At 43.9% G+C, this 25,117-nt stretch overlaps 1 protein-coding gene across 7 annotated transcripts in view; it reads right to left on the bottom strand.

Moving 5' to 3' along the window:
- B4GALT1 (beta-1,4-galactosyltransferase 1) overlaps positions 1-25,117 on the bottom strand; it is a 69,040-nt gene that overhangs the window by 35,604 nt on the left and 8,319 nt on the right. For all 7 annotated transcript variants that reach the window (XR_006210788.1, XR_006210785.1, XR_006210786.1 and 4 more), the window contains exon 2: positions 773-1,008. Coding sequence is in view for 3 of the 7 variants with exons in the window: in XM_042965098.1 (XP_042821032.1) it covers positions 773-1,008 (236 nt within the window). In the remaining 4 variants the exon portion in view is untranslated. The remainder of the gene's footprint in view (positions 1-772; positions 1,009-25,117) is intronic.

Below are 25,117 nucleotides of genomic sequence, written 5' to 3' on the forward strand. Positions count from 1 at the left end.
ACACATAACACCCAAGTTATACTCATAGAAAAAGAATAATGCTTCTCAGACTGGAAATGAGCAAAGTTATTTTTAAAAAACCAATTTTAGATCAATCTGATTCCCCAGGTCATGGTGATGAAGGCTGACATGTCTTCAGCATTGGTTTCCTAAGCACGGCTAAGCTCAACACACACAAATCAGACATGCAGTGAGAAGCTCTTTTCTCAGACCCAGCCCAGTGCACATGACACTGGGTGGCCTACGAATCGGACTTTCCCAGCCATTTTGCTGGGGGCTGGCTTTCAGGTGATCTAAGGATGCTATCTCCAGCAGGGGTCCCAGAAAATAGTTAGACTTTATAATCTCAAAGTTGCTAAACTTCTGACGTTTAAATGGATGCTTTGTGTTTTTGTTTGTTTGTTTGTTTTTCCCTAAAGGAAAACACACAGCTACTCAAAGACAGGAAATAATCAGTGCTTTACTTTGGGGGAGTTAGGATTGTCATTTTTCTCTCAATTTTGCTGGAAGGCTACTTCCAGCAAAAAGAAAACAAAATACCCCAGCGATTACCCTTGCCTAAAGAGCTGACAGCAACAAGCAAGTTGTATGGTATTTAGCTTATCTGCATTAAGGAGGGTGATGGTGGTGAGGTTATAAAATGCCATGTCTAGTATCTTTTCTTTCTCTTAGCCCTTATTACTCACATATTTGCGCACATCTATGTATGTACACACATGCACGTAAACACATACACACACTCCCTCCCTCACTCCGTCTCCCCAAACCTCACCTGGTTGATAACATAGATGCCGTAGTCTAACTGCTGACGCTGTAGGACTGGGTGCAAGTAATACAGCCAGTACTTGAGGTGTTCCTGCCGGTTACGGAATGGAATAATGATGGCCACCTTGTGGGGAGAAATGCAGTTCTTGGGGGTATAGCGGCCGCCCACCTTCACCTCTGGGTTCTGTTTCTCCACAAGCTTCAGGTCCACAGGCATATTAAATTCAATCACCATGGGGCCAACTAGAGAGGTGGAAGGAAGGAGAAGTTAGCAAGCTATAGGGTTCCCCCAGGCCACAGCCTCAGAAGACATCTCCTGAGAGGCAGTGTGGCTGTGGAAGACACACCCCTGTCCAGTGCTAGCGTGATCCACCATCCCAAGAAACCCCTTAGTACCAGGCAAAGCCAGACAGCTGGTCAGCCTATGAAGCACTCATCTGCCCAGGACCCACTCCCCTGAGATTCTGTGTTTCTCCACCGTAAATGTTTCGAAATGGAGTGACTGCTGCTTAGACTTCCTGAAACGTTGTAAGGATCAGAGAACATGGATGAGAAAGCACTTTCTCAGAAATCCTGAGGTTGAGACCTAACCTTGCCACACCCCAGCTATGTGACCTTGGACAAATGACTTCCATCAACTCTCTGAACCTAGCCCAGTGGGAGAAAGGGGAGTGTGTGTGTGTGTGTGTGTGTGTGTGTGTGTGTGTGTGTGTCGGGGAGGGTGGTGTTGTGGAAATCAGCCTCAAATCAGAAGGCAGGAAGGAGGAGCACAAGTAACCCCTGTCTCAGGAAGACACCTGATGCACAGATAAAAAACAAAAAAACAAACCTCTGGGGCACCTGGGTGGCTCAGTCAGTTAAGCGTCCAACTCTTGGTTTTGGCTCAGGCCATGATCTCGCGGTTTGTGAGTTCAAGCCCCCCATCGGGCTCTGTGCTGATGGTGTGGAGCCTGCTTGAGACTCTGTCTCCTTCTCCCTCTGCCCCTCCCCTGCTCTCTCTCTCTCACTCTCTCTCAAAATAAATAAACTTTAAAAACAACAACAACAACAACAAACTCCAGAGGTAGGGACTCAAGGAACTGAGACCCCAGAGCAGACTAAGGGGAAGAGAGGAGAAACAGCTGAAAAGCACATCAAAGAAGAATGCTTGGTAAACACAGGAGATGGAGTAACAAAGGGACTAAAGAACAGAGGAAAAGTCCGAGAGGACTCCCAGGTTTCCAGCCTGGAAGCACACAGCTCCAGGTGAGAGAAATAAGTTCATAAGAGCTTAGAAGAAAAAAAAAAAAAAAATCGATGAGATGTGGATGGTAGACTTTGAAACAGTGGTAGGTGAGTAGAGGGAGAGACAAACAAAGGTCAAGATCCAGACATGGAAGTCCTCGTTTCCTAAGGTGGAGCCAGGAGAGGGCTCCACTCCCCAGCTGGGGACCGTCCTTCATGTGGCCTGGATGGTGAGGGCAGGGAAAAGATGACAGGCCCAGGGGTACAGAGGGAACTGGGGACATAGTCAGCACTCAAACCTAGGGCCCCAGTATTCCCAGCAGGCCAGATTCTCTCAAAACAGGTTCCAGGAAACATTAATTCCAGTAAGATGCTCAATGGAAGAACATGTCCCCTGGTCAAGTGAGTCTGGGAACCTGGCATACCAAAACTTGCTTCTGGAAAGTATGAGGCTCACCAAAGGTTCTGAGAAGTTATACCACCAAGAATCCCCCTCCACTTTATTTAACCCACCATTTCCCAAACTTATTTGGCCATAGAACCATCCTACCAGGGAACACATTTTGAGAACTGTTACTCTAGTGTAACCAGCTTCACCTGTGAAGCCGACTAGCCACAAGAAAAAAGGAAACTGCGGAACAGCAGTGAGAATGCTGACCACAAACCGGGAGCAAGTTCACCTGAAATATGCTGGTGGGACCCACCCAAGGCCCAGGGCAAGGCCTTGGGTGCCCTATTTGTTTATCAATAATAATGTGGCACTCCAAGCACCCCTTATCCCCAGAGGTCACTCACCCTGCTGAAATGAGCCCCAGAAAAGATGTGCCTCTTGCTCCTCCTGTTTGTCAGGAGGTGCAAACTCCCCAACTCCTCTTCCCCAGCATCCCCTGGTACTTCTCACCCTTCCCTCCCTCCAGTGCTGACTCAGTTCCATCATCAAGGGACCCATTCCCATTCACTTATTTTCTTCTTTTCTTAAAAAAGTGTGTTTATTCATTTATTTTGAAAGAGAGAGAGAGAGAGAGAACAAGAAGGGGAGGGGCAAAGAGAGAAGGAGGAAGAGGGAGGAAGAGGGAGAAAGAGGGAGGAAGAGGGAGAAAGAGGGAGGAAGAGGGAGGAAGGGGGAGGAAGAGTAAGAGAGAGAATCCCAAGCAGGCTCCAGCATGGGGCTCGAACCCACAAACCATGAGATCATGACCTGAGTCGAAGTCAGACGCATAACTGACTGAGCCACCCAGGCGGCCCTTGTTTATTTTCTTCTGAGACACAGATCTTATCATATCACTTTGCTGCTACAAAAACCCTGATGGCTCCTGTGTGGTCTTTGATGGAGTAAGACCAGATTTCTTACCGTGGCACCAAAGCCCTTCAGTCTCAGCTCTGCCTCCCTTCCCATTCCAATAAACCATGCTTATATCCACACTTAATCTGTGCCAGAAATGTCCTTCCTTCTTTCCTCTAACAATAGACTTTTGCATTGAGACAGACCAGAATCTTAAAATTAAACTCCCAATCTGGCTTCACCCTTTTGCTCTCATTACCAGAGCTCAGACAGCAGAACCCTGGGAGGCCCTGCTGCACGGTGCGCATGTGAAAAACATGAAAAGAAGATGCATCATTGGGCTCTTCTCACTTCAGAGGGCCCCACAACATCTGCAACCCTCCAGCTCCACCCTACCTTTGGTTCTGAAGATGCTGCTAAACATAACTCTGTTTTCGGGAACCCAAGAGGCATCTGGACTGTCACCCTACCAACTTGCTCACACCTTCTGAAACCAACCCAGAAGACAGGAATTCACACTTGGTCTGCCCAGCTTCCCTAGAGCAGACACCTGCAGGTCAGAGAACATCTTGGTTTTGCCAATTCGGGGATTGTAAAACAGTGGTCCTGAGGCAGCTTCCCGGACAGGAGAAAAGGCTGCCTGGGCCCCAGCTCAGCTCCCCCAGTGACTTGCTGGATGATCTTCAGGCAAGTACCACCCACTCTCAGGATACCTCTTTCCCATTTGCAGACTGAGGGGCTGGAACACAAGCTGCGCCGAAAGAACTCTCCCCCAACCCCACCACCACCATCACCTATGACAAAATCTGCTTTTGCTCCAGGGTTTCCTCAGCAACTGACACCACTGTCCACCCAATTCTGGGAGCTGATAACCTAGGTGGTCCATCTTCTATTCCCCCCCAGCACACTCACCCACTCACACACAGGAGGTGTCAACGGTGTGTGACAATCCACAGGAGCCAACTCAAGTGCCAGACCAGAGTCTTCTGAGGTGTTTAATGCCAACTTTTCCTATGGTATGTGTCAAAGCCACCTCCAATTTGTTTTAGTCAGTACTTTCTGGGCACCTACTGTGTGCCAGAATGTGCACCAGGTTGAGGGGCAGGGGGAGGTGACAGCAATAGGCAAGATGGCTCCTGACTTGAAGGAGCTCCCTGCTGAGGGTATGAGAACCTGAGTGAAAACTACCCTGGTTCACAGCTGTCTCAGGGACTTGCTCCTCCAGTGGCTTCATGCAGAGCTTTACTGCTGAACAGCCTCTTCTCACTCTCCTGCTCCTGTCACTGCGGACAACCCGCATCATGTCTGAAGTGCATCCAGAGCACCCTGGTCCCCGATCCTGCTACCCTGGGATATCCTTTCCCCATTTGCTTTCTCTGAAGGCTCTACAGCTCTGAGAGCCCTGTGGCTCATGCCTGAGATTGGTCAGCCCTCAGCCCTCAGCAGCGGCTGCAGACCTGGAGCCAAATGCCTCCTGGGTCCAGTGGCAGTCAGGAGGCCTCCCTGAGTGCCCCGCACACCCCCTTACCATGCTGCAGGGGCGGTCCTCCATGGCACACCCGGCTCTGTCCCAGTGACAAAATGCAGACAGCTCTGACTCCAGGAAGGCAGTGACTGGCTCTGCCTCGAACTACAATAAACTGCTATCAGACCTCAGAGTCACTGCCGGGGGCCTCAGAGAGGGATGAGGGGAGGAAGCAGAGGGCTGAGGGCTTCATGACAGTCCGCAGGCTGAGCCAAGTCTCCCTTGCTGTGCGGCGCATGGCGTGTGCTACCACAGGCCCTAGGCCCTGCTGGGCTGGCTTGTGTGTTTTCTTGGCTCTGGGAGCTGGAAGCAGGGTTACGTAAGCAGCTGAGCAGATGTGAGCCTGTCCTTGGCTCCCCCGGCTAAAGCCCCGCCACGTGGGCCTCTCGGCTGGGAGTCCAGGTCACGGCCTTGCGTGTAAGGCGCTCAATAACTTCAATGTGTGAGCTCAACTCAGACAAATTCCACCGCTCCCTTGCCCGGCATGGCAAACCCAAACACACATATGCCCCTCCACTGAAGCCCTGCTAATCTCGAGCCAACCCAGCACGGACTCCCTGCCTCACTCTCATGCTGGCTGAGCCACTAGTTCATTCCTCTTGCCTCAGCAAAAACAGGCTGGAACATCTAGTCACCCCTTCCCAACCGGCTGGCCAGTGGCTCAAGATACAATCCTTGGCCTGATGCCGGGTGGTGAGAATGTTTCACTAGCCAGTGACAAAACGGTAAAAGTGAACACAATGTACGTTGTTCTTCATCAAGCTAAATGTAACCAATGTACTGGAAGTGTCCCTTTCTCAATAAGCAAGTGTCTTCCAAAATAAAGATTTCAGGGACTCCTGGGTGGCTCAGTCAGTTAAGTGTCTGACTCTTGATTTCAGCTCAGGTCAGTGTCTCACGGTTCATGAGTCCAAGCTCCATGCTGGTCTCCACACTGACAATGCAGAGCCTGCTTGGGATTCTCTCTCACTCTCACTCTCTCTGCCCCTCCCACACACTCTCAGTCACTCACTCTCTCTCTCAAAATAATAAATTAAAAAGCTTAAACAGGCTCCAGGCTCTGAGCTGTCAGCACAGAGCCAGACGCGGGGCTCAAACTCACGGACCGCGAGATCATGACCTGAGCCGAAGTCGGCCGCTTAACCGACTGAGCCACCCAGGTGCCCCTCTCTCTGACCCTCCTCTGTTCATGCTCTGTCTCTCTCTGTCTCAAAAATAAATAAACGTTAAAAAAAATTTAAAAAAATAAATAAAATAAAATAAAATAAAATGCTTAAAAAAAAATCTATTGGCATCCAAAGTCAAGCACTTCTTACTCTTTAAATGGTGAAACGTCCTTTTATGAGATGATCATGATAGATTTTGAGATTGAATTGGGTTTGTTTTTTTAACGTGATGTTTAAAAAAAAAAAAAAATCCATACTTGGCAGCCAAGGGTCAGGCCCCTAAGTTTCTCTTGGAACTTTTCCGGATAATGAAATTCAAACGTTTGGGAACTGTGAGACTAGGCAGTGCCCAGAGCTGTAGTTCTCCAGTCGGGATACCGGCAGTCTTCCTTGTCCAGACCTCAGCCCCGACAGTGTGGCATGGTGCCTCTCCAATTCAACTACAGTGCTTTTCACAGGCTCATGTGTGTAGGCCATTTTCCTCTGTCCCAATCTAATCTGAAGGCCAAATATGTACTGGGAGCCAGGTCTTGACACATTCCCAAGGCCTGGGGTGACAGCTGTCTGCAATGGTCCCACAAACTCACGGTGCTCCTTGTGGCCCCTCGCACTAGACACGAGAAGCACCACCTACTGCACAGGGCTAGGCTGGTGCCAGGTAAGAGTGGCAGGGCCAGGTTAAGAACAGTGCTTTGCCCTTGGAGGGGAGGGAGACCAGCAAACAATGGTGAGGTGACAGTGGCAACAACAGCTGAAACGGCACAAACTCTGGTGTTGGGGAAGAAGAGTCAAGGAAAGCCTTGCAGAGAAGCAGCTCCTATCAGGGAGGACGGATCACACAAGAGTTGTGTCCACTTGGCAGCCATGGAGACAGAGTAGGCCAGCAAATCTTACCTGAGTGTGCGGCACACAGCTATTCTCCCCGCTTCCCTGCTACTGATGCAAGCAACCAAGAGGATTTTGATACACTTCAAGGAAACCTGATGTAAGAGCATGGGACAGACAGCTACCAGAAGGGACATCTCAAGTCTCATGTTAACCATTGCTGGTTAAATTTTAAAATCGAGCTCACAAAGGCTTCAAAGGTACTGGAAATAGGGGCACCTGGGTGGCTCCGTCGGTTAAGTACCCGACTTGGGCTCAGGTCATGATCATGCAGTTTGTAAGTTCGTGCCCCTCATCAGGCTCTGTACTGACAGCTCAGAGACTGGAGCCTGCTTCAGATTCTGTGTCTCCCTCTCTCTGCCCCTCCCCCGCTCATGCTCTGTGTCTCTTTCTCTCCCCAAAATAAACAAACATTGAAAAAAAATTTTTTAAAGTACTGGAAATTATTTATTTCTCAAACTAGATGTTCATGACATTTTTCTCTATACCTTTGGGTATATCTTTAAAATTAAACAATAAAGGGGTACCTGGGTGGCTCAGTTAAGCATTCAACTTTGGCTCAGGCCATGATTTCACGGTTCGTGAGTTCGAGCCCTGCGTTGGGCTTTGTGCTGACAGCTCAGAGCCTGGAACCTGCTTCGGATTCTGTGTCTCCCTCTCTCTCTGCCTCTCCCCTGCTCACACTCTGTCTCTCTCTCTCTCTCTCAAAAATAAACATTAAAAATATTTTTTTAATCAAACAATAAATATTTTAAAACATAACCCAAGGACAAGAAGTGTGACCCCTTCTTTCTTCCCTTTCCCAATAAGCAAAGGTTTTCCAAAATAAAGATTTTAGGGGCACCTGGGTGGCTCGGTCAGTTGAGCATGTGGCTTTTGATTTCAGCTCAAGTCATGATCCCAGGGTCGCGGGATCAAACCGTGCCAGGCTCCGCATTGAGCGTGGAGCCTGCTTAAGATTCTCTTTTCCTCTGCCCCTCCCCAGCTCGCACTTTCTCTCTCTAAAATAAAAATCAATAAATAACCAAAATGAAGATTTCAAAACATACAACTCAATGACCAGAAAACAGGAATAATCTAGTCCTAATGCTGACTTGATAGGTCTCAGGCACACCATACACTCAATACAATGTCAACACCCACTGTTCTTTCTGCCAACTCACCATCCAAGCCACTATTAGACTCCAGGAATGGAAATGCTTTTTCAGCAGGAAGCAGAACACATTTGTGGTCTCAGAACCCTGCATTTGGGGGCACAGAGAAAAACAACCAGAGGAGGTCTGCAAAGCAGAGCCCAGGTGGCCAAGAGGAGACTGGACTAATTGAGAACAGTGGCATCAGTTGCCCCTCTATCTCTGTAGAAGTGGCCCTGGCACATGGCTGAACAGCCACACTTTGTAGATCTTCCAAAAATATGATCTGAAAGTGACCTGGCCATCAACGAACCATCTATGAACCATCCACATTAGCGAAACTGGCCTTTCTTACACCCTGCCCTCTCCCCCATTAAATTCCCACCCAATCGTCAAACAAAGGCCAAGTACTCTCTTTTTGTCAGTTTATTTTTAAAGGTTTCTTGTTGTTGTTGTTTTAGTAATCTCTACATCCAACGTGGGGCTCACAGCCCTGAGATCAAGAATTGCATCCTCTTCTGACTGAGCCAGCCAGGCACCTCAAGGCCAAGTACTCTTATTTGCTACTGCACTGGCTTTCTTTTCTTTTTTCTTTTCTTTTCTTTTCTTTTCTAATGTTATTTATTTTGAGAGAGAGACAGAGAGTATAAGTGGAGGAGGGACAAAGAGGGAGAGACAGAATCCGAAGCAGGCTCCAGGCTCTGAGCTGTTGGCACAGAGCCCAACATGGGGCTTGAACCTATGAACTGTGAGATCATAACCTGAGCTGAAGTCAGACACCTAACCAACTGAGCCATCCAGTCACCCCTGCACCAGCTTTCAAAATGCTGGTGAGATTTCTTTCTATCGAAGAGGTTCAAACTGTGGAGTGCAAGAGGAATCATTTGGGAAAGCATATAAAACTACAGATTCTTGTCTCCTACCCCCCAGAGTTCCTGATTTGGTAAGTTTGGGACTGAGGCCCGGGATTCTGCATTTTTTTAATGATTTTTATTTATTCTTAAGAGAGAGACACAGCATGAGCAAGGGAAGGGCACAGTGAGAGAGGGACACAGAATCTGAAGCAGACTCCAGGCTCTGAGCTGTCAGCACAGAGCCCCGACATGGGACTCAAACTCACGAGCTGTGAGATCATGACCTGAGCTGAAGTCGGACACTCAACTGACTGAGACACCCAGTCACCCCTCGGGATTCTGCATTTTAACAAGCACTTTATCTAGATAACTTTAGCACAGGTTCCTGGACTGTATTTTGAGAAATGGTGGTTTACAGGTTCATTCATTGACCAGCACCCTCCTCTCACCCCCATAAAGCTCTTTAAGAGTGAGTACCAAGAAAAAACAATCTATACTCAGGAGCTACTGTGTATATCTGCTGTCTGACAATATTTATCATATGATAGAACATGTTTCACTTTTGGTTTTTGCAATGGAACAGATATAATAACTATGTTGAGCCCTAAGGTATGAATATCTACATTTTAACTCTTCTCCAGTCTTTAACTTTCTAAGTCACATTTTCTCTTTCTCTGATTTTAATTTATTTATATCTGTCCTTTTTATGGTATGTATCCTTATAAGCTACATCAAAAACCTTTGTGGGGGCGCCTGGGTGGCTCAGTTGGTTAAGCATCTGACTTTGGCTCAGGTCATGATCTCATGGTGTGAGTTTGAGCCCAGCATGGGGCTCTGATTTGACGGTGTGGAGACTGCTTTGGATTCTCTCTCTGCCCCTCCCCCTTCGTGCATATGCACACACACTCTCTCATTCTCAGAATAAACAAACTTAAAAAAAAAAAAAACACCTTTGTGAAAGAAGTAAAGTAACAATCCTTCAAAGTTCAAACCAAATGTCATCTCTTCTTCAAAGCTTTCCCTGAACCCTTGGACCGATCAGTCCCTGCTCTAGATGCCCACAACACCCTTTCCAAATCAACATTACAACGTTTACATGCCCTTTGGCATGAGGGCACCAGTCTGTCTATGGGCTCCCTCCATTAGACCCTCCTTTCCTTGAGGGCAAGGGTTGTGTCCCATTCCTTTCTGTACTTGGGACAGCTTCTGATAGAGTAAAATCACAAATGTCTGCTGACCCACACAGTACTTGCTCAACTATTAATTTAAGCAGAGAACTAACAGAGCAAGAACCATCTTGCTTTTGGTGTTTGAGAATCTAGATTGTTGTCCTAATGACACATCTATGACCAAGGCACCAAGGCCAAAAACACTCTCCTTCCTAAGCTCTAAATATGCCTTTTGTGTCCAGATATAGCACCTGATTCATGATCTAAGGGAGAGCCCCTACCCTCCCTTTTAAAATGAGTTTCCTCCAGGTTCTTGGCCTGTAATTTGAGATTCTGTGGCAGTGGACAAGCCTAACCTAATGAAAACGTGGCATTTCCTCATCTAAACCTCACACCGCCACATCAAATAGGCTCTTCACCAAATAACATTTGTTCCTTGAGAGAATAACCCCAAAATTCAGTCTGATGTGGGTCTTGAGATCACCAGAAAAGCCTTGAGTGGTCACTCAATCCAGGATTCTATCACCAAGAGTACCAAGGCCTAAACCTACAGAACAAAGCCAAAGTCGGATTCTATCACCTTGAAGCATCAAGGATCTACCTCAAACCAGAACTCGAAAGAGTCGTGGCAGACCAAGGGTGGAGGAATATTAAGAATTATGTTTCCAGGATTCAACCTGTATTACAAAGCTGTAATCATCAAGACAGTATGGTACTAGCACAAGAACAGACACTCAGGTCAATAGAACACAATAGAGAACCCAGAAATGGACCCACAAACATATGGCCAACTAATCTTTGACAAAGCAGGAAAGAATATCCAATGGAAAAAAAACAGTCTCTTCAGCAAGTGGTGCTGGGAAAACTGGACAGCAACATGCAGAAAAATGAACCTGGACCACCTTCTTACACCACACACAAAAATAAACTCAAAATGGATGAAAGACCTAAATGTAAGACACGAATTCATCAAAATCCTCGAGGAAAAAGCAGGCAAAAACCTCTTTGACCCTGGCCGCAGCAACTTCTTACTCAGCACATCTCCAGAGGCAAGGGAAATAAAAGCAAAAATGGACTATTGGGATCTCATCAAAATAAAAAGCTTCTGCACAGCGAAGGAAACAATCAGCAAAACTAAAAGGCAACCAACAGAACGGGAGAAGATATTTGCAAACGACATATCAGATAAAGGGTTAGTATCCAAAATCTATCAAGAACTTCTCAAACTCAACACCCAAAAAACAAATACTCCAGTGAAGAAATGGGCAAAAGACATGAATAGACACTTCTCCAAAGAAGACTGGCCAACCGATACATGAAAGTACGCTCCACATCACTCATCATCCGGGAAATACAAATCAAAACCACAATGAGTTACCACCTCACACCTGTCAGAATGGCTAACATTAACAACTCAGGCAACAACAGATGGTGGCGAGGATGCAGAGAAAGAGGATTTCTTTTGCACTGCTGGTGGGAATACAAACTGGTGTAGCCACTCTGGAAAACAGTATGGAGGTTCCTCAAAAAATTAAAAATAGAACTACCCTATGACCCAGCAATTGCACTACTAGGTATTTATCCAAGGGACACAGGTATGCTGTTTCAAATGGGCACATGCACCCCGATGTTTATAGCAGCACTATCAACAATAGCCAAAGTACAGAAAAAGAGCCCAAATGTCCATTGATGGATGAATGGATAAAGAAGATGTGGTGTGTATACACACACACACACACACACACACACACACACACATAATGGAGTATTACTCAGCAATCAAAAAGAATGAAATCTTGCCATTTGCAACTACATGGATGGATCTAGAGCGTATTATGCTAAGTGAAATTAGTCAGAGAAAGACAAATATCATATGACTTCACTCATATGAGGACTTTAAGGTACAAAACAGATGAACACAAAGGAAGGGAAGCAAAAATAATACAAAAACAGGGAGAGGAACAAAAACATAAGAGGCTCTTAAATATGGAGAACGAACAGAGGGTTACTGAAGGGGCTGTGGGAGGGGGATGGGCTAAATGGGTAAGAGGCATTAAGGAATCTACTCCTGAAATCACTGTTGCACTATATGCTAACTAACTTATATGTAAATTTAAAAAAATAATAGGGGCGCCTGGGTGGCTCAGTCGGTTAAGCGTCCGACTTCAGCTCAGGTCACGATCTCGCGGTCCGTGAGTTCGAGCCCCGCATCGGGCTCTGGGCTGATGGCTCAGAGCCTGGAGCCTGCTTCCAATTCTGTGTCTCCTTCTCTCTCTTCCCCTCCCCCGTTCATGCTCTGTCTCTCTCTGTCTCAAAAATAAATAAAACGTTAAAAAAAAAATTAAAAAAATAAAAAAATAATAAATTAGGGGCACCTGGGTGGCTCAGTCAGTTAAGCAGCTGACTTCAGCTCAGGTCATGATCTGGTGGTTTGTGGGTGGAGCCCCACGTTGGGCTCCGGGCTGACAGCTTGGAGTCTGGAGCCTGTTTCGGATTCTGTGTCTCCCTCTCTCTGCCCCTCCCCTGCTCATGCTCTATCTCTCTGTATCTCAAAAATAAATAAATGTTAAAAAAAAAAAGAAGTAAAAAACATTAAAAAAATAAATTAAATAAAAATTTTTAAAAATTAAAAAAAAAAAAAAGAATTATGTTTCAGGGATGCCTGACTGGCTTAGGTAGTAGAGGATGTGACTCTTGATGTCAGAGTCCTGAGTTCAACCCCTGCATAGAGCTTTAAAAAATTAAATAAAATAAAAAAGAGGGAAAGAAAGGTAGGAAAAAAAATTTTTTTAAGGAATTATGTTTCTGCTCCAGGGCTGCACATGAAGGAAAATGAAGGGCAGAGGGATTGACATACTTTCTCAAGGACACTCTTTGATTAGCAAAAAATAAAAAATAAAAAATAAAAGGCCATCCTTAAGAGAATGCCAAAAATTCCAAAGACCTGAGTTAAAAAGGTAAATGTTCATAAAAGTCTAATCTAAAGAGGCAAAAAGTAGTTGCCTATGGCCAGGGGTGACAAAGGAGATTAAATGTAAATGGGCTGGAGGGGTCTTATTGGGTGATGAAAATTTCTAAAACTAGATTATGATGATGGATGCATAGCACTGTCAAGTTACTAAAACCAACTTAATTACACCCTTAAAACAGGTGGATTTTATGTTTGATATGTAAATGATACCTCAATTAAGTTGTTTAAAAAAAAAAAAAAGTCACCATCACTTACAGCGTCTGTAAAACTTTAAAACTACCTAACAGTGACCAGAAAAGTCAGGAGTCTATCCAGGATTTTATCTAGCATCAAGGCAAGTCTTGTCCTTACCAAGCAATAATAAAGGTGCTTTTTATCATTTAAAAAAAAAAAAAAAGTCATCATTATCTTCCACTCATTAATCCTTTAGGGGTTCTGATGTTCATGGATGTGTCTACACAGTGGACAGCACACACGTCGCTCTACTCTCTCTACACTGTGCCCATTGAGCTTGTCTCGGAATCCTTCTTAATCTGGGGTTCCAGGGAGCCACTAACTGATCCAAGTGGCCTAAAAGTAAATCTTATTTGACTTGACTGCTCTCAACTCTTCTCAAACACATTTCTCTACCATATGTGGTCATGGCTTTGGAACTGAGGGAGTTAGGAGAAGCAAGTTCAGAGCACTGGGAAACCTCAAGGAGGCCCCCGAAACGGGAGTGATAGCACACTTCTGTCCCGGGATGACCCGAAGAGAAAGTTTCCACCCTTAGTGAAACCACAGAGATGCAAGGTCCTGAGGTCAAGAAACTGTGCTGGGGACCACAGGCTTTTAAAGCCCCATAAACAGGCTTCTCAGTGTTGTCCTCGAGGGAAAACCGTCCCAGAAGGAATTTCTGTTTTGTTTGGTCCTGGTCCAAAGGCAGAGTTCCTCCTCACTCAGCTCTTCTCCCTCTGGCTTCCCTCTCTCCCTCCCTCCCTCCCTCTGGTGGAAATTGTGGAAATTCTGGAAAGTGCTCCTGCCCACAGTTACCACTACCAGGAAAGGCTGGGAAGTCAATTTGCCTGGAAATTCTGTTAGCCCCAGGAAGATCTTGGGGGATCTCTCTCATCTTAGAACTAGAACACTTCTGCAAGAGAAGATAGGAGCTTCTCAGAAAGGATTCGAATAACTTAAGGCCTGGTGTTTTATTTTAAGACCTTCCCCTCCAGACTGAGGCCGTCTTCCTGTGTCCTCTGGGTACTCTGCTCTGAGCCCCGGGCCAGTCACCAGTCACCAGCAGGTAGCCCAGAGCCTGCCACTTGAGGACTCCAGGCCTGGGATGACAGGAGCCACATTTGCCTGCATTCCCTAGGATTACCCTCCCCCTCCTCAGGCTGCTGGGGGAGAACACTTTGCACCTTCCTAGGCGATTTGTTAGAAACAATACAGAAATGTGACACACAGTTGTACAGGAACCAAACTCAGTTTCCAAGAGAGAAGCAGCATGGTAGGAAGAGGCTCAAATCCCTCCTTTCCCTTCAAAAGGCCACAGACAGGTTTCATAACCTCTGAACCTTGCCGGTGATAGCACAGTGCCTAATACAGAGCAGACCTACAGCATATACATGCTGAATAAATCTATGACTAATACATCCAAGCCTCACACTCTAAGAGGTAAAGTCACTCTTTTTTTTTTTTTAATTTTTTTTTTTTTTAACGTTTATTTATTTTTGAGACAGAGAGACAGAGCATGAACGGGGGAGGGTCAGAGAGAGGGAGACACAGAATCTGAAACAGGCTCCAGGCTCTGAGCTGTGAGCACAGAGCCCGACGCGGGGCTCGAACTCACGGACCGCGAGATCATGACCTGAGCCGAAGTCGGCCGCTTAACCGACTGAGCCACCCAGGCGCCCCAAAGTCACTCTTAATACAACTCAGTAAGAGGCTCAGGAGTCATAAAGATAGACTGTTTGCTGAAGTGAATCAGCTGCGTTCAGCTATACTAGCACACTTAAAATGTGGAGGAACAAAGGGTAGTAAAGTGGTTATAGAAAAAAAATTGATGCTGAGAGACCACACAAAAAGGAAACAATCTATATTCAAAAAAAAGATAGCACGGGCAAAGTTAACAGAGGACAGATTCAGATCCAGAATCTGCAATGTCTGGGACCAGCAATGGATTAATATCCAGGATGCATAACGAACTCTTGCATATCATCAAAATAAAAAATGTTGGGGCACCCGGGTGGCTCAGTCAGTTAAGCATCCGACTTTGCCTCAGGTCATAATCTCACAGTTTGTGGGTTCGGGCCCCTCATCAGGCTCTGTGCTGACAGCCCAGAGCCTGGAGCCTGCTTCAGATTCTGTGTCTCCCTTTCTCTCTGCCCCTCCCCTGCTTGCGCGCTGTCTTCTCTTGCCTTCAAAAATAAATAAACATTAAAAAAAAAAAAAAGGAAAAGAAAGAAAAATGTTCAGAGTCCCACTGGGAGGGGAAAAAAAAAGCACAGATAAATGATTATCACAAATAAGCAATTTACCAAAGAAGAAACCCAATGGCCATCAAGCATATGAAGAAATGCCCATTCTCATTTGTCATCAGAGAAAAGCAAGTTAAAACAACAACTATCCCAGCATTATCAATTCACTCAGCAAAAATTAGGAAGCTGGTTAGTTAATGCCAAGTATTTGTTGGAAGTACAGAGACATTTAAGTTCCGCAGGTGGAAACATAAATGATGGGTAGCCATTCTGGAGTGGTATCTGGCAGTGCCACATCAATACAAATATACACCGACAGGCCCATCAAGGACACATAGAAGACTGTTCCTTCCAGATGTATTTGTTCCTTCCAGATGCCTCCAGTGTTGGAGGCAGTGTGGGAGCCTATCATTAAGGGAGAGAAAAAATTGGGATGAACATCGTGGACACATACACGTAGCAACATGGATGGACCTGAAAAACCTACGGCCCAGTTCTTGGTTTCTAAATGCCATTCTCCACAGAAAAGAAGTAGGGCTTGTTGGAAAAGTAGCTGATTCCACAGCTGAGTCAGGGAATGAACAAGAGCACCCCGGATCATCTTGCTGTGCCTAAAAGAAAGTGCTTAAAGAATGATGGGATATGTCAAAAAGACATAGGAACCAGCCTAAAGGGGATCTCACTGACCAAATGTGGGACAATCTGAGCATCAAAATAAATAATGATAGTAAAGGATCATGAGCTATTGAGTAAAGAATCCATAAGTCTGCACCAATTTATGCACTAATAGGGGAGAAGGCATAGCTCTTCCTTACATGTGGTGTGCAAACTGGCAAACTGGTGCAGCCACTCTGGAAAACAGTATGGAGATTCCTCAGAAAGTTACAAATAGAACTACCTTACGATCCAGCAATGGCACTACTAGGTATTTACCCAAAGGATACAAAAATTTGGGTTGAAGGGCACATGTACCCTGATGTTTATGGCAGCATTATCTACAATAACCAAATTATGGAAATAGCGTAAGTGTTCACCAACTGATGAATGGATAAAGATGTGGGGTGTGTGTGTGTATAAATATATATATATATGTACATATATGGAATATTATTCAGCCATAAAAACGAATGAAATCTTGCCATTTGCAACAACATGGATGGAGCTAGAGAGTATCATACTAATTGAAATAAATCAGTCATGAAAAGACAAATATCATATGATTTCACTGATGGAGAGTTTAAGAAACAAAACAAACCAGTTAGGGGGGAAAAAGAGAAAGAGGCAAACCAAGAAAGACTTAACTATAGAGAACAAACTGAGGTCACCAGAGGGGAGGCCGGTGGGGGGATGGTGAAATAGGTGATGGCGATTAAGGCGTATATTCGTTGTGATGAGCACTGGGTGTTGTATGGAAGTAGTGAATCACTATACTGTACACCTGAAACAAATATTATACTGCATGTTAAATGGAATTTAAATAAACTTTTTTTACGTTTATTTATTTTAACAGAGAGATAGAGTGAGCAGAGGAGGTGTAAAGAGAGAAGAAGAGACAGAATCCCAAGCAGGCTCTGTACAGTCAGCGCAGAGCCCGATGTGGGGCTGGAACTCACAAACCGCGAGATCACAACCTGAGCTGAAACCAAGATTCGGACGCTTAACCAACTGAGCCACTCAGGTGCCCCTAAAAAAAAACTTAAAAAAAAATAAAATAAAAATACAGGTACATATACTGTATGATACATATTTATAACATTCTGCTACAGATACAACACTAGTAATGGAGAACAGATCAGTGGCTGCCAGGGGTTAAAGGTGGGCGAATGTGATTACAAGGGGAATTTTGGGTGATAAAACTGCTCTGAATCCTTATCATGGTGGTGGCTACACAAATGTGCACTGTGTTACAATTCATAGAACTGTATACCCAAAAAAGGCCAATTTTACTATATGTTAATCTAAAAAATTCAATACATAAATATGTTCATATAAAAAGCAGCAGCTCCAATTTGGCAAGAGAAAAACAGATACACGTGAAACACATTAAAGTGTTTGCTCAAATGGGGAGGGGGTGGTTGGGAAATGGAAGTGGGAATGAGAATAAAACAGAACAAAGAAAATAAAGCAGTAGAGTCTGTGATGATAATGGGCCATGAAATAAAGTTTGATGGCTGGATGGAAAGAAAGGGAAGAAAGAAGAAAGTACAAAAAGAAACAAATGGGGGAGTGGTGGAGACGGAGCTGGATGTGTCCTTCCAGAGCTGTATGGGGAGAAGAAAGGCCTGACCACTAGACCAGACCCCAGTCCCTGAAAACGGTCTGCAATTCTGTGGGGATGGATTCATGAGCCATGACAGCAGACACCATCCAACATTAGGGTACAACTCACTTCCCTGCTCTGACTTCTGACTTACCAGCTGCCTGATTTGATTACACTATGGCTTCCCTTGTAGTATTGCCAGCAGCCAGAGAATTCTAAGCCACCTGACAACAGTTCTAATCTTCCCAATAAAGCAGCAATTTAGTATTCCAGCATGAAAATAAGTCTCCTGGGAGTTTTTATTAGTGAGTCAGCAGCCCCTCTCATCAGTTCTGGAGCCCTAACTCAAATTTATAGAACATCCCCAATGCTGATTACAAATACATCTTCTCTCCATCTAGAGCCAGACCTTGAACCATGGCGAGCCTGCTGCCCTGTGGGCCATCTGGGCAGTCAGCCAGTCATGCATTCCTGGCAGTACCTTTCTGGTATCAGGATCACTTTAAATGCAGTCAGCTCCAATTTCCTCCTCTGAGGAATGGGGATAATAATGTGCTCTTTTCAGATGGCAAATGAGATAACACATACACAGTTGACTCTTGAACACCAGTTTGAACTGCACAGGTCCACTTATACACAGGTTTTTTTACAGTAACATACTGTAAATGTATTTTCTCTTCCTTATGACCTTCTTAACAATATGATCTTTTTCACTAGCTTACTTTATGGTAAAAAATACACAGTATAATATATAGAACATACAAAACATGTTAATCAATTGTTTACTTTATCGCTAAGGCTTAGGGTCAACAGTAGACTATTAAGAGTTAAGTTTTTGAAGAGTGCGAAGTTATATGTGGATTTTCTACAGCACAGGGGGGTAAGGCCCCCTAACCTCCATGTTGTTCAAAGGACACCTGTATATATTCATCACAATGTTTAGCATTTAGCCCTTTACAGATATTCAGTAAATATTAACTTTGCCTTCTCCCCTGAATCTCAGCAACTTCAAAGCCTACAGGTTATTACAGCCCTACAATCACAAGTGGCTAAAATTTCGCATTTCTGTTCTGATGTACCAGCATCAGTGATAGATTTGGAAGAAGAAGTTAAGACTTCAAAGGGCCTTCTGGGTATGATATAAGGTTTTGAGGGTTTAACAGTGATTCTGTTCATCTTTTACTGTCAGAGACAAGAACTAAAATGCTCAAGAACCAGCTTAGAAGAGAATGCAGAATAAAATTATAATCTTGGGATGAAGACCTTCTTGAGTGCAAAAACAACCTGAAGCCATAAAGGAAACAACAGATTTAAATACACAAAAATTTGAAAGACACCAGAGATAAAGTTAAAAGAGAGACCATGTGGCACAAGAACAGACACTGAGATCAATGGAACACAATAGAGAACCCAGAAATGGACCCACAAACATACGGCCAACTAATCTTTGACAAAGCAGGAAAGAATATCCAATGGAATAAAAAAAAACGTCTCTTCAGCAAGTGGTGCTGGGAAAACTGGACAGCAACATGCAGAAAAATGAACCTGGACCACTTTCTTACATCACACACAAAAATAAACTCAAAATGGATGAAAGACCTAAATGTAAGACACGAATTCATCAAAATCCTCGAGGAAAAAGCAGGCAAAAACCTCTTTGACCCTGGCCGCAGCAACTTCTTACTCAGCACATCTCCAGAGGCAAGGGAAATAAAAGCAAAAATGGACTATTGGGATCTCATCAAAATAAAAAGCTTCTGCACAGCGAAGGAAACAATCAGCAAAACTAAAAGGCAACCAACAGAACGGGAGAAGATATTTGCAAACGACATATCAGACAAAGGGTTAGTATCCAAAATCTATCAAGAACTTCTCAAACTCAACACCCAAAAAACAAATACTCCAGGGAAGAAATGGGCAAAAGACATGAATAGACACTTCTCCAAAGAAGACTGGCCAACCGATACATGAAAGTACGCTCCACATCACTCATCATCCGGGAAATACAAATCAAAACCACAATGAGTTACCACCTCACACCTGTCAGAATGGCTAACATTAACAACTCAGGCAACAACAGATAGTGGCGAGGATGCAGAGAAAGAGGATCTCTTTTGCACTGCTGGTGGGAATGCAAGCTGGTGCAGCCACTCTGGAAAACAGTATGGAGGTTCCTCAAAAAATTAAAAATAGAACTACCCTATGATCCAGCAATTGCACTACTAGGTATTTATCCAAGGGACACAGGTATGCTGTTTCAAATGGGCACATGCACCCTGATGTTTATAGCAGCACTATCAACAATAGCCAAAGTACAGAAAAAGAGCCCAAATGTCCATTGATGGATGAATGGATAAAGAAGATGTGGTATATACATACACAATGGAGTATTACTCGGCAATCAAAAAGAATGAAATCTTGCCATTTGCAACTACATGGATGGATCTAGAGGGTATTATGCTAAGTGAAATTAGTCAGAGAAACAAAAATATCATATGACTTCACTCATATGAGGACTTGAAGATACAAAATAGATGAACACAAGGGAAGGGAAGGAAAAATAGTATAAAAACAGGGAGGGAAACAAAACATAAAAGACTCTTAAATATGGAGAACAGACAGAGGGCTACTGGAGGGGCTGTGGGAGGGGGATGGGCTAAATGGGTAAGAGGCATTAAGGAATCTACCCCTGAAATCATTGTTGCACTATATGCTAACTAACTTGGATGTAAATTTTAAAAATTAAATTAAAAAAAAAAGAAAGAAAGGAAATCTGCCTGACAGGCTGGGGAAAGGAAAGGTGGTGGAAACCAAAAACAACACAAAACAAAACCAAAAAAACAAAGCAAAAAAAAAAAAGAGAGAGAGAGAGACTATGTTTGCAAACAATATAAAGGAGCAATATCCATAATATTAAAAGGTCCTACAAACATATTTTTAAAACTAATAGAAAAATGGGTAAAAATATTAACAAGTAATTTACAGAAGAAATACAAATGGCCAAAGAACACATAAGAGTTTGTTCAACATCATCAGTAATCAAAGGAACTAATTAAAACAAGGTATCACTTTTGCCCATCATATTGGCAAATGTAAAAAGATTGTTAAAAGATTGTTAACTGGCACAGATGTGGGGAACAGGTGCTTCTCAAACACTGTTGATGAGAACCAATTGGAAGGCAATTTGACACCATCTATGAAAATGTTAAAAGTACATGGCCTTTAGATCATGTACTTTAAATCAATAAATAACCTAGCTTTCCACCTTAAGACACTGGAAAACATCAAACTAAACCTAAAGCAAGCAGAAGGAACAAAATAATAAAGATGAGAGCAGAAATTAATGAACTAGAGAATAGAAAAACAATAGAGAAAATCAGTGAACCAACAGTTGGTTCCTTGAAAAGATCAACAAAAATGACCTCCTTCTGGCTAGAAGAAAGAAAGAAAGAAAGAAAGAAAGAAAGAAAGAAAGAAAGAAAGAAAGAAAGAAAGAAAGAAAGAAAGAAAGAAAGAAAGGACTCAAATTACCAAAATCAGCAATAAAAAAGGAAACACCACTACCAACCTTATAGAAACAAAAAGGATTCCAAGGGAGTATTGTGAACAATGGTATGTCAACAAATTAGGTAGCTTAGATGAAGTGGACAAATTCCTGGGAAGGCACAAACTACCAAACCTGACTCAAGAATAAACAGAAAATCTGAATAGACATGTAGCAAGAAATTGAATTAGTAATCAAATAGCATCCCACAAAGAAACACCCAGGCTCAGATGGCCTCACTTGTCAATTCTACCAGATATTTAAAGAAGAATTAATACAAATCCTTCGCAAATCCTCTACAAATTGAAGAGGAGGGAACACTTCCCTGCTCATTCTATGAGGCAGTACTTCCTTGACACCAAAATCTGACAAAGGCATCACAATAAAGAAAACTACAAATCACTTATTTGTTAATTATACTTTAATAAAGCTGGGGAAAAAAAAATCCCAACAGCTACAGATCAGTATTTCTTACTGTCTCTTTTACAAGACAGGCTATCTACAGCCTCTAAGTTTTTCTAATAACACACCAAGCACAGGTCACTGGGCACCCCAGCCTGAGCCCAGCACCCACCTCCCAACCACAACACATCTCTTCTCACCTCCTGAGACTCTACCAAACACCCAATGCTCCCTCCAGCTCCTCTTCCTGACCATTCAACTATCTGTACTCCATGAAGCTCTCTCCCCAGGACACTGACTGACAATGTCCACTTGGAGAAGGGAAGGCTATGAATCGCCACAGAATCCTGGCATGCCTGACACATAGCAACCCCCACTCCAAGTTCCGCAGTGTTGTGGATTCAACAAGAGGGAGGCTTCCTTGTGGACTGGGGTAGGTCTCCACTAAACCCTGGCTCCAGGCTAAACCCTGTCCCTAAATTATGGTTACAGCCTCACATCTCTCCCTTATCCTCTTAACTCTGCCCCAGGGTAGATGGAAAAAAACAAAAACAAAGACAAAACTGCATTTGGAGGAAATTTTACTCTGCCTCCTACTAGGCTGAGTGTAAGCCTTCTGCACCCAAGAGAATGGGGTTAGGCATTGAACAAAAGACAAGAGTACTGATATCAACACATACCTCATTTCATTCAATCCTCTCATCCACTCTTGGAGGTAGGAATTATTGCCCCATTTTACACAGGAGGAAAGTACTGCTCTGGGTCCCCCAGGAACAACATGCTGGACAGCAGCTCTAGCCTGACTATAAACGGCCCCGGGGAGTACCTTGTTAAATCACAGCTGATCACCATGGAATGTAGCACAATAGGACAAGAGTGGTTACAACATGAGAGGAGGAACAGTCACAGGTTGAATGCACCCCATCTGCTTAATCTATAAACCGCTGATAACTGAAATCACTGGCTCTAAGGTCATTCTACTACTTCTGGAAGTCGGCAGACTCCTGTTTATCTACAAAAGAGGCATGTGCGTGGGAGGGGGAGTGGGGGGGAATAGGAGCAGAACTGGCAATTTATAGTTATTGATCAATTTATTTTTACCCAATATAATTTAAGTCTTTCTTCCTTTGGGCCTCATTCCTAGATCCCATAAACCATGTCTGTCAGATTGGAGTTGATCCATATGGGTTAAATGGTCAGCTGCCCAGACTAGCCAGTCAGAACCTATCATGGTTTCTGTGGATGGCTGCATGTGGTATTCCCAGACATCAACCCACAAAGTTTTAGGTCAACACCATTTTTAAGCCAAGCTTTTAAAGCCAGAGCCTGTCCCCCACTCTATAGATTTAGCTCCACAGACATAGGAAGAAGGAGTTTCTTACCTTGTGTAAATCGACTCTTTGGCAAAGAAGGTACATGAGGTGCTCAAAGAGCCATCAGTAAGGCCCTTTATGGATACACCTCAACAGGAACTGCTCAGATGCAATGGCTTACAGGAAAAGCCTCATGTCCAGGATGGCCACAGTGCCCTACACAGGCCACTTAAGACAGACACACACACACACACACACACACACACACACACACACACAAGCTGAGAGTATAGATATAAGACTCCAGATAGATCTGACTCTCTCTCGGTATCCATATTCTTTAAAAGCCAATATCCCTAGCCCAGGAATTTGCGATTTAGGGCCTGTGGATTATTCCAACCCTCCTGGAAAGCAAGGTGGCAATGTGAACCAATGTCCTAAAAGTGTCTATGTCCTCTGGCCTAAGAATTCCTAAGAATTTATCCCATGGAGTTAATTCAACTGAAGCAAAGAGCTCAACACAAGCGAAAATATTCAGGATTATCTATGATTAAAAAAAAAAAAAAAAAAAAAGACTATCTATAATGGAGAAACCTGGAATGTTGAATGCTAAGGGAATATCCATAAGAATTTTAGATAGCAGCTTGAAAAGATAATAAGGATAATTACGAATAACCTAACAGTTTAAGATAGCATTGAATGAAATGAGCAGAATGCAGAACAGTTTTATACTACCATTACAACAGAGTTAAGTATGTATGTATTTAAGTGTCCAACTTCAGCTCAGGTCATGATCTCAGGGTTAGTGAGTATGAGCCCTGCGTTGGGCTCTGTGCTAACAGTGTGGAATATGCTTTGGATTATCTGTCTCCCTTTCTTTCTGCCCCTCTCCTCCTTGTGCACACATGCGCTCTCTCTCAAAAGTAAAATAAAAACATAATAAACAAACAAATAAAAAGCAATGGCAGGTTTTGTTACAGTGGTAGACACATGTTTGATTACAATGGTAGTTAGGTAGAATTATAGTTTGTTGGTTTTTTTAGGTTTATTTATTTTGAGAGAGAGTGTGAGCGCATGTGAGCAGGGGAGGGGACAAAAAGAGAATCCTAAGCAGGCCCTGCACTGTCACCACAGAACCAGATGTGGTGCTCAAACTCACAAACCATGAGATCATGACCTGAGCTGAAATCAAGAGTTGGACACTTAACTGAGACACCCAGGCACCCTGAATTATAGTTTTTTAAACATTTGATGTGGTGATATATTTTCAACTAAAACAAATTTTTTTAAAAAAAGGAAGAAATCCTACAAAGCAAAAACCAAAATCTTCAGAAATAACTGTTAGTGCTACCAATAATAAATAACACACTCAGAGCTTACTCAGTGTTAGGCACTGTTTTAGGTCCTTTTATGCCTCCTACCTGAACTTCCCAACATCCATGAGGTAGACACTATTATCACCCCCATTTTATAGGCAAGAACACAGAGGCACAGAAAGGGCAATAAAAGCTTTCCCATATCACACAGCTAGCCAGAGTGATGGAAAGAAACATTCTCCATGCCACTTCAAAGGTCATTCATCTGCTAAAATGTTTGTGCCTGCTTCGAGACGACAAAATCCGTAGCAGAAGTCTCACCCCAAGAGCCTGAAACGGGCAGTAGGTAGTGAGCTTCACAGGTTATTTCAGAGGCTTTTCATGTTGCAAATATGACCAGGATTTCCCGCCATACCAACCTAGACTTCAGAAGGAAGAGCACTGAAGACCAAATGTCCAGCCCACTCAAACTTCAGAAAGGAAAAGAGGGACCGACAGAGTTGGGGACTTGCCCAAGATGATGTAATGACTTAGGAGAAGAACCAGAACTCGAAATTCTCATGCCAGTGGTCTTTGAGGCTTTGCCCCTCTCCCCTGCAGACCACGACCTCCTCTTTCTGTATCTCTCTCTCCCTTTACCTTCTTTCCTTTGGTCCCCTCGGTCTAGCTATCCTCAGCTTTCCCTTGTCCAGTATGGTCCCTACTATACTAGCTTCTCTGTCTTTCATTATCTTCCATTCACTCTGCCTCCACTTCTCTCCCGCCCTGCAGGTGACTGTATGCAGCAGCTGGCATTTCAGCTACGGTGTTCTTCCCATGTGGCCTAACAGCAGCCAGAGGAAATTACAG

This window comes from Panthera tigris, chromosome D4, assembly GCF_018350195.1.
Source record: "Panthera tigris isolate Pti1 chromosome D4, P.tigris_Pti1_mat1.1, whole genome shotgun sequence".
Classification (NCBI taxonomy): domain Eukaryota; kingdom Metazoa; phylum Chordata; class Mammalia; order Carnivora; family Felidae; genus Panthera; species Panthera tigris.